Source organism: Dermacentor variabilis, chromosome 1 (assembly GCF_050947875.1).
Source record: "Dermacentor variabilis isolate Ectoservices chromosome 1, ASM5094787v1, whole genome shotgun sequence".
Lineage (NCBI taxonomy): Eukaryota > Metazoa > Arthropoda > Arachnida > Ixodida > Ixodidae > Dermacentor > Dermacentor variabilis.
The window spans coordinates 271773043-271783869 of NC_134568.1; the positions used below are offsets into that span (position 1 = coordinate 271773043).

General features: G+C 42.4%; 1 protein-coding gene across 3 annotated transcripts in view; it reads right to left on the reverse strand.

Annotated features, from left to right (window-relative positions):
• Pcif1 (Phosphorylated CTD-interacting factor 1) overlaps positions 1-7129 on the reverse strand; it is a 158029-nt gene extending 150900 nt beyond the window's left edge. For 2 of the 3 annotated variants that reach the window (XM_075675771.1, XM_075675789.1), the window contains exons 1-2: positions 6689-7129; positions 5616-5760 (exon numbers count right to left, since the gene is read on the reverse strand). In XM_075675771.1, coding sequence (XP_075531886.1) covers positions 5616-5733 — 118 coding nt within the window. In that variant the 5' untranslated portion in view covers positions 5734-5760; positions 6689-7129. The remainder of the gene's footprint in view (positions 1-5615; positions 5761-6688) is intronic. The other variant, XM_075675779.1, reaches the window with a different exon arrangement.
• Between the last annotated feature and the right edge of the window lie 3698 nt (positions 7130-10827).

A 10827-nucleotide genomic window follows, 5' to 3' on the forward strand; every position in this document is an offset into this window, starting at 1 on the left:
CTATATAGGGACAGATGGAGCAGAGTGTGTTCTCTGTCGTACTGTAGTACTTAGGGAAAGGCAGATTCCAAGATACGAGATGTCTTTCTCACATCTCACGTATGCACACGACACTCGGGCAAATACAACAAATGTCTTCAGTTGGACTTGCGACACAAAGGCGCCATAGGAAAGGGCACGAGCTCTGGCACAACCGAGTTGCAGGGAGGGAGGGGAGGCTGCCTCCTGCTAGTTCAGGCTATTCGCTTACATTGACTATCGTCGTCGATGGTTTCTGCACACTTTCTTCATGTTTTCAATCATACACCTTATCAGCAATCAACTGTGAGATCTGACGCATGGGTTAGGTTGACAGCTCGGTCGGTCGTTCGGGCTATTTGCTTACATTGACAAACAGTGATAGTCGATGGTTTCCACATGCTTTTTATGTTCGCATTCATAGACCTTGTCGGCTATTGACTGTGGGATCGGATGCACAGGCTAGACTGACAGCCATAGCAGCTAAGTTCAGAACCACATGTGGTCCTCTCCATGCTTGAGAGAAGCCTGTCAGCAGCACGCATGTTTTGGCCAGCGGCTTGACTTGGTTGGACCACAGTCAGCAAGCCAATGCGGTGATCCCACATGATAACACAGATTGCATGGTTTTTTATTTATGGCAGTGCAGAGACTGTGTGTGTAATTTACTGTCCTTCCCGTGCCTCACAGCATCACAGCAAGATGTCCAAGGGTCATCAAAATCCACAAGAGATCCTTTGCTGGCCCATTGGGGAAACCCTGCTGGCATTTCTTTTGCATAGACTTGACTGCGATTTTTTTTCCCACCGATATCTACGTGCATGCTTATAATGAATATGGGATATAACGAAGGTTTTTTTTTTCGTGGTTAATGCGACTATGTTATTACAATGTTCGACTGTATACTCAGAACTGCTTCTAAACAAGTTTTTCTGTTTGAAAAACAATTTACTGCAATGAGGAAACCTTTGCATCATGACAATCATTTTAGCCCCTGGATCTTTGCCAGATTTCACATCAACTGTACAACACAAAAAATGGACACAATGGCAAACAAGGCAATGCTAACCAGCAAATCAAAGTGTTCCTGCTGAGAAAAGCATGTACAATTCCGTGTGAAAAAAGTAAATACCAGCTAGCTGGCATTAACTCTTTTTGCAATGGGGTGCACATACAAACAGTATGCCAGCACTGAATAATAGCCTTTTTGACACTCAAAAAGCTTTGATATTGACACTGGTACCCTTATCTTCTGCCATTACATCTGGATATTTGCAATAATCAGTAAGTACATCTGTCAGGTGGACTCTTGCTGCAGACACTTCACACCTTCCAAATCAGTTAAGTTCACAAACAATACTAGTATCGCAGCCTGAAAGCAGAAGAATGCGATACAAGAGCTATGCTTAAGCTGTATGTGCTGCTATTTGCTGATCTACATTTATTTATTTATTTACTTATTTATTTTTACAAGTACTGCCAGCCTTGTTACCAGGCCTTAGGCAGGAGTAGGCATTTGGAACAAAAAAAAACAAGTATGAAATAAGATCAAACAAGATAACAGACACTGAACAACAATCTGTATAACAAACAACATAAGAGAAACTTTTTCACAATCATGATTTGACTGGCAAAAACGAGGGATGAACGCTATGGTTTATTCACAAAGTGCAGAAAGAAAGGATGAAACCATTGGAAAGTCAACAGCTGTGGCAGGTAATGTGTTCCATTCGAAAATCGTGCGCGGGGAAAAAAGAATTTTTAAATGAGTTGGTCCTGCAGGAAAAATCTCTAACCTTTTTGTTGTGATAAGAGCGCGTGAGCGGTGGCTAGCCGGTAGAATATATAATATTTTATCTATTCCTAATTGACTGTTATAGAGTAAGAAGAAAAATTTCATTGTGTTCCAGTAACACCTTATTGCAAGGTTTTCCAGTTCTGCAGCTTCTAGAAGAGATGATGGAGATGTGCGCCAGCTGTACGAATTGAAAATAAACCTGGCTTGGACTTTCTCAATTTTAGTGATGTTGGTTTGTGTGTGTGGATCCCAAACAATCGCAGCGTATTTTAGAATGGGTCAGATGAACATTTTATATGCTAAAAGTCTTTATTTCGGGTGAAGCGTTTCCTATTGATCACCTTAAAAAGCCTAGTTTCTTCATTGCTTTATTATAAATGTATGTTACATGTTCATTCCACCTAAGATCTGATGTTATTACTACTCCCAAGTATTTGTACGTAGACACGACTGATAAAGACTGGTTGTTAATGCTATAAGTAGGGGTTAAGGAATTCTTCTTGTGAGTAATGGTCATTGCAACAGTCTTTTTGAGGTTAATACTAATCTGCCATTTCGAGCACCATGTTTGTATTGTAGACAGCGGTGTTTAAAGCTTCTTGATCATTTGAATTGCGTATTTCGTTGTACAAAATGCAGCCATCTGCAAAAAGCTTTATCTTGACACGTATGTCACTGATGACATCGTTAATAGAGAGTTTTAGAATAGGGGCCCCAAAGAAATAGCGTCGAAGCCACTGCGCATGCGCAAGACGCAAACTCCGTTTGGGTTTTGCGTTGGGAACGCTATTTCACCGATTTAGCGGGAGCCCAAATAGCGGCCCCAAAAGCTTTGCGTCGGAAAACATGGCGGCACCCATCGAAGCGACGGCTCTAACCTAGCACAAAACTGGGTTCGATTCACGGTAACGCGTGAAGTTCGCAAGCTAGGAGAAGTGAGTGCGGTTATCGCTTTCTCTCAACTAGCATGTGTTATCAAGATTTACTCATTAGACGCCGCTGATTTTGAATTCGATTGTGGATTTTATGGCTCATAGGCCTAAGACGGCTAAGCTTGGCTGGTGAAGGCTAGTAAAGTTTGTTTGCTCAAAACTAAGCGCAACTAATTGTTTGCTGCTTACATAGAATAACCTCTAAATTGTAATTAAATGCAAATACACGCAAGTAAAAATTATTATTCCTATCATAAAATGGTATATTTTATTTCATTATTTCTAATAGTTTTTCTTTGACGCCGTAGTGGCGCTGTCAGCGCAAGACGCTATCCGCAAATGTCAAACCCTATTCTAAAACTCTTCACTCCTACGTGCCCCAACGCTAACACCCACAAAGCTCTTTGGGGCCCCAAACTATTGGGGCCCCTATTCTAAAACTCCCTAATAAACATTTAGAACACATAATGAGACGGAAAAGATTTTAATACTTTTTTGACATGTTACATGGTTACTGACCCATAAAAATGCTTAGTTTTCATTTTATTTGTGGAAATCTAAAAAAATGCTGACATAATTTGTGCCCCCAACAATGGGTATTGAAAAAAATACTCCTGACCAAATAACTTTTCAACTTCGAACAGAAAGCTTTTTAACCCACATTCTTATAAAGAAAATAATGTAATGACTATATTACATGATGCATTCAATAAATCTTGCTATTTAAAAAATTATTGGTGTCTAGATTCTAAAGTTTTCAACCATGCAGCGTGAGCAGCTGTGTGGCTACTGTGACATGGTATAACGATTAGCGCAGTTCTAGAGAATAGCACAAAATCCCTCATTTTCTTATTTGCAAATATTCACCATACACGTCTAACAAACATACATCCATCAAAATGTTTATTCTAAAGGATAATTTAGCTATATCATTAGCAGTATATAACAGCCAAGATTGATTGTTCATCTGTATGTTCCCTTATGAAAGACATATGAACAAAAATGTTCATTCAGAAGCCCTGCACTGTTTTAAGTCTGCCACTGCAGTTTTCTGCATTAAAACTACACACATACAGCCAACAAATGAGCAGGCAGCACACGCACTAGGATTCTGCATCTACCAGATATTACTTTAGGCACCAGTAGTCAAAACCTCAATATAACGAACTTCAATATAACGAATTTATCGATATAGCAAAGTATTTAACTTTTCATAACCTCTTGTCATAGGACACCATGTATTTAGAACCTCAATATAACGAAGTGTGTTTGTGTGCGATTTCAATATGAAATTTCGCTTTCGCCGCAAAGGAATGCCCAGAATAAATAGGAACTTCCGCGGACGCCGATGGTCAAATGACAATTACAAGCGGCTGCTTGCAAACACCTCTCAAATCGCGTGCGGCGGGACAAAAGCGACCGCCGAAGTGGAGCCGCATCATGTTCAGTATAAGTCCATGTGCGATAAGATCCTATCGCGAAGCGCGCACTTCGCGCTTTAGGCGCGAGTGAAAGCGTACGAAGGTGAGGCAAGAAAGTTAGCGGCTTCACGAGTGCCGCCTTTCCGCGTGAGCAACGGGAAAGAGGGGGAGGGGAGCGAGCTCGCGGTAACGCGATCAAGCGCGCGCGAGGGGCAGGGTTACCCCCTGCCCCTGTTGGCGGCGCCCCGATTTCTGGCGCGAGTCTCGGACGTGGCTGCGCATGGCTGTAAGCGAGGCTGCGGACATACGCAGCCGCGCACCCTGCTTTAGAGGTAATCTGCCGCGTTTGCAAAGAGTGGGCGTGCCGAGGCGGCGTGGCATCATGTAAGCTATATTCCCGCACGTTTAGTATTGGAGGTTGCGTAATCTCGAGTTTCAGTTACTCGTTGGAACGAGAGGCAGACGATGCGATGCATTCGCTCCCCGCTGCCGACGCTTTTCATGATAGCGTAGTCCCAGTGCGGGTAACGCTATCAGCCGCGGGGACGGAATGCACGCGAAAGCGTGGTTGGCTTCGCTTAAAACCGTGCGACCGCGCGACAAGACCGAGCGATCTGTTCAAGCGACGGCCTGATCCGTCGCGCAAACCCGTCGCTCGTCGCTGTCGCGCACAAAATCGCGCTAATGGGGTTTAGCCTTAATTCGTACCGGCCATGTGAAGATGTCGACGCGGCATGAAACCGTATCATTCGTCGCAATTCATCAAAACGAATTTATTTTTTGCTTTATTCGATTGCCCGACAACTTCGAAAATTCTGCGGCCCCTTTCCGTGTAAGAAAAATTTATCGGCGACTGTACTTATAAAAAAAGGTGAAATTTCAATACAACGAAATTTCGATATAACGAAGCAAATTGTCGATTTTATCTACTTCGTTATTCGAGGTTTAACTGCATAACAAATTCACACTGAACTCGACCACCAGTGCAAAACCCCTCTAAAGCTTTGTACATTACTCATTCTCTACAATCCACACACATGGCCACAAGGCATAACTTGTGTATTTGCTTGCAAACACAACCTGATTTGAACAAACATACCAAAATATAAAGAACTTGCTAGTCAATATGAAGGCACCCGCCTCTAATTCTGATAATGGATGTAAGAAACTTCTGAAGTCGCCCAGCACTGCTTGCAAATTTTAACACTAAGCACAGGTGACAACAATCACATATTCTGCAGTACTACCCAACTTTCTGATAAAGAAAAACACAACCTGTACGTGTTTTGTGTCTCACTTCATCCTCGTCTGCTTAGCAATGTAATCTTTATTTTTACTTTCAAACAGCCTTAGCAATGTTTTGATTGTTTACAAAGCATTCAAAAGTTCAATTCCCAATATTAGAATCAAATGAATGCACACAATTATGTGATTCAGGCTACTTACCGAACTTCTGTTCCTCCCAGGATGCAGCTGGTTTGCTGAGCATCTCGCTCACTGTGTGGTTTTTGTCCAAAAGTGTCTCATCACGTGACAGGAGGTTTTGGAAGCGAGCATCAGACATGTCAGGCCTTCAAGTCATTCCTTCACCCTAAAATATTTGTGGTAGTTCAAAAGTGCATCAAAATAGATGTGAACGGCACACAAAGGACTGCAAAATTTGCATGTACAGGAGCTACTAATGGCTTAAACAACGAGCTCTCTCTGCACAATACTACTGATATCATGCACACCACCCAAAACTAAAAATTCGCTTTACTACTGCAAAGATGGGAAAAGAGAAAATCCCCCAAGGAAACATGCACATCAGAAATATTCCAATTTGCTGCCAAAGGGGTGACACTTTCAATAACCCCATAATATACTAAATGTTATCGTCTACTTAGAGTGCACTGAAGTCCAAAGTTACTGCAAACAAGCAACATGGTTTTGTTTCGGTCAGACACTGCATTTCACATGTCACTGCTTGCTTATATATCTGCTTAGTTCGTCATCGCTTTTCTATAACAACATATTTATGAACGACTAAGAGCCTGCAGCAGACATCGTATGCTGAAAACTTTTAGTCGCATGCAGCTATCGTCAACAGAAGTCGACGACCTTGTCTATAAAAAGAATAGAAGCAAAGCGCATGTTAATCATGACATCAGAACCGAAATCGACATATTACAAACAGGAATGTCCTTTTAGTCACTGATAACACAGCTTAATGACGACAGGAGTGCCATACGCACAGTCTCATTGCCCCGGAAATTACTTAGCAAGGCGCGCGTCACTATTTTATTGATGTTCATATTTACGCACATGTCAGCTATAATAACAAAAGCAACATGCTTATGTTTACCAATAGAGTATAACGATTTACCAACAGCGTACGCAGAGAAACTTATCCCGCCAAATCCATTGCTATAACATATGCGTCAATTTCTGTACATATCAAGTACATAAGTCACGGACCTTCACAACTAAGCATAAGTAAAATAAACTGAACTTTAACAGTAGCCGCTGCAGGAACTTACTTGCATGAACGGCTGTTAGAAACAACGTTCTCCAGTCTCGGCTGAAGCGTCAACTTGGTAAACAGGACATTTACATTGCACTTTTTAGCTAATCGAAACGCCCCTTTCATGCGAGCAGCTGCAATATTAACTACCATCGCTATTACTCAACTACTTAAAACACTACGATGCCTGACAGAGAGCCAGAAATGCTCCTGGCAAGTACTTTAAGAGCGGACTTGAATGAAGATGAGAATGTACACAAATCCACGTGTGTTTAGCTCAATCATTTAGCGGCTAAATTCGGGCGAGGACACAAAAACACACGGACGCACTATAAACTTGCAGCTAGAACATTTGTGCACTTGTTGTAACAACCGTACGGCAACTTTCAGCTGTGAAAAATTGGCAAATTGTCATTTCCTTGAAGGAGACGAATAGCACAGCTCCACAACAACGCCATTTGCCTCTCTGGACAAAGATGGCGTCACGTGACCACAATAAAGCGCCACCACAGCCACCACCTACAGTCCAAAGGTGTATATAGGAACAACTTAAAATAAGCATAATTAAAGCATAAACGTTTTATTAAATAACTGAACATTCATACAGTAACTAAGTCTAAAATTTATAATTTGGTATTATTAGCATAGTAGCTGAAGAAATGTTTTTTGCTTGGCCGCCGTTCCTGCGACGCGGTCGCAGGAGTGGAAAGGGGAGGTAAGCGTTATAGTGCCCTGGTCGTTCGAACGCTTAGGGCCCGAAAGCGTTAGGTTCACCCAAATAGACGCTAAATAATGGTTTGGCTTGGCTCCGTATATTATATTTAAATAGGTGGCGCTGAAGCGATGAACGCGATGATCGAGCCCTGAATCGGTGCGTCCGTTCTGTCCGTGCGGTCTTCGCCTGTGTCCGTGGCTGTGGAGGAGTGATCGTAGCTGTTTGATGTCGTTAAATGTGAGAGCTTGTGGCGAAGTGATTGAGTATGGCCGTAGTAGTTCTGCCCATGTAGTGTTTTGCGGACTTCACCTGTGCCTGTGACTGATCGTGTTGCCCAATAGCTTTGTGGAAAGTGACGTGGTTTGTGTGGATGTCATCGCAGCGTTTGCCAGCTCCTGGGTGGCCCGTGTGCCAGTTATTGATGGCGTTGCCCAGTAGCTTTGTGGAAGTTGATGTACCTTGTGTGGATTTCGTTGCCGCTTATGACTGCCTTAATTATAGGTGGTCACGCTGCCTTTTGAAGCGCGTCCGAGCGCGAGAAACTTCACCGATTTTTTTGTAAACAACTTGGACGTCTCGAAATGTTAGCTAGAAATCAACCAGCAGCAAGCCAAGTCTTTATTTTGTGGTTTTTCGAGCTTATGCTCATGCGAGCAGCAGAAGGACAAAAGGTCCGTTACATAATGTCAGTTCCATAAAATCAGCTTTGCCGCAATACAGTCATGTTATGCGGTGAAGCATACGTAATGTATTGCGGTAAAGTATATAAAAAAGTAGGCAGGGACCACTGCGTTACTGGGGCGATTTTCTTGTATTATGGTCATGGCCGTGCGCGAACAAGGAAAAATCATGGTCGAAGCGCATGGCACAAACCTTGCCAATGCTTCAATTGGAAAAAGAAAGAAAACGAATTGGAGTGGGTGATGCCAAAAACAAAGCCTTGACTTTTGTATTATCAAAGCAGTTCCGAGAACAGCCAATCATATTCCAAGCTCCTGCATTATTTATGATTGTTTAAAGTATATGCATATATTGTGCACCAGCCTTAGCACCAATTCTAATGTACTTTAATTATGTAAGTTTAAAAACATGTGGCAAATATATAATTTATGCTGTATGGTGTTGTGCTGTTTATGAGCGGCTGCTTTCATGTGGTAATGTGTACATTGGCTGGAAGAGTCGATGCATCCTCCTTATAGAACTCATTGAAAGGTGAACCACCTGTCAAGCCATCATTGTTCTTGCAGTTGTACACCAGATATCACAAACATGGGGATAGTTATGATATAGAAAGAGTAGCTGAGGCTTAACATATCCACATGCATGCACAGGAGTGCGGGAGTCGACCATCTATCTCTCTAACTCAGGTTGAATGTGCATACTTGAGTAACATGTAACACTTGCTGGGTGTCAGGTTTCTTTTATTGTTAGCCTAGTTTGTGTTTTTTCTCCCATTTGTAGGTTTTAGTGTGTGTTGCTGTGTATGTATATAATTGCTTCCAGAGTGGCTTTCTTGTTGCTAATAAATTTAGAGAAGGCAGCGTTCTTCATTTTGTTGCATCAGACAGCAAGTGAGCATGTTTCAAAGGATGTTGGATTTTCTTGCCATAAGCAACAAAAAGGCATAAGCATATAGACTGCTTGCTGGAGGTACTCTCTATAGCATTAAGGACATTATCATGCTGATAACTCTGTGCACAATAATTAGAAAGATCACATCAGGTCTGACATGTCTTCTTGCCACCATGAAATCTTGTCAGATGCATAAGACGGGACATACACCACAGATCTTGGCCAGCCATTCTCATTTGTGGTCTGGACCTCCTACCACTGAGCAGACTGGTCCAAGAGACAAAACATGCAACTTTTATCTGATTAAATGTAGTGCATGTTGCACAAAATTAGATGTCAGGTGTTATTGTTGACACAGATACATATCTGTGAGCCTCATAAACTAATGTCAAAAGAAAGAGAGTAGTACCCATGAAATGCACTCTTGGTAGGATGGCAGGACCATTCTCTTGCAGAGTTAAATAACAACCATGCAGCAGCATCATGATATCAAGCTGAACAATAATTCACTCCAAGAATAGGTTTCTTCATGCAACATTGCACTGATAGTCTTGAAATACAATACCAATTGCTAACAGAAGGCCTTCCAAATTATGCATGACAGGAGGGCATATTTTAGGAAGCAAGAATGAAAATGGAGCCGGTTAACTATGAAAGTTGTGAATGCAACTCTGCAGAAGTTAGAAAAATGAACCAAACGGAATAGTTTAAAAGTAAGTGGTTTAGAGACAAAAGGCCGTTTTATTTCATGCCAGAAAAGCAAGCAGAGGTTGAAATGCTTTCCACATACATACCTTCAAGGTGCATGTACAGGGTCTGTCCTGAGAGTAATGTCAGTAAGGCGATTAAAAATCATTTATTGAATTTGTTGTTACAAAAAGTTTTAAAATCTTCAAAATACTCTCCTTTTGCATCAATACATCGGCTCCAGCGAGACTTCCAGCTCTCGAATGCGTTGCGGTAGTCCTCCTCCGGAATGGCCTTTAATGCTGTGGTGCTAGCTGCTTTAATCACGTCCGCTGTCCCAAAATGATTGCCTTTCAGGGGTGTTTTGAGGCATGGAAACAGAAAAAAGTCGGCGGGGAGCCAAGCCCGGGCAGTACGTAGGCTGGGGGATCGTTGGCCCCACTGCATTAACCAGATAGTCGGTGACAATGAAGGCACTGTGGGCCAGCACATTATCGTGGTGCAACTTCCAGTTGTGTGCAATGTCCGGCAGGATATGTTGAACCCTGCGTTTCAGTCTTTCAGGGACATCCACATAAAATTTGGAGCTCACAGTGGTTCCAGGTTCTTCAAACTCATGATGAACCAGTCCTTAGATGTCCAAAAAAAAAAAAACAATGAGCATGATCTTGACCTTTGATTTGCTCATCCTGGCTTTCTTCTGGGGAGGGAACGAGTGTGTGTGCCACTCAGATGATTGCCTTTTGGTCTCCAGGTCATATTCAAATACCCAAGTCTCGTCTTCTGTAATGACGTTGTCCAAAAATTTTCGCTCACATTTGCACATGTTGAGATTTTCTTGGCATGTTTCAACGCGGCGTGACTTTTCGTTGTCAGTGAGCACATTTAGAACCATTTTTGTGCACGCCTTCCGCATGCCGATATCGTTTGTAACAATTTCATGAACTTGAGTTTTCGAAACGTTTAACATGTCGGCCATTAAACTAACACTTAATCGTTGGTCTGAGTTCAACAGTTCTCTCGCTCGTGTCACATTGTCGGTCGTAGTGGTCGTGGATGGCCATCCAGCGCAGTCCTTGTCGTCGCCCTCTTCCCGGCCTTCCAAAAGGCCTTGTGCCACCGAAACACTTGCCGATCTGACCAGGCATGTTCTTTATAAGCAGTCTTGAGCATAGTAACAG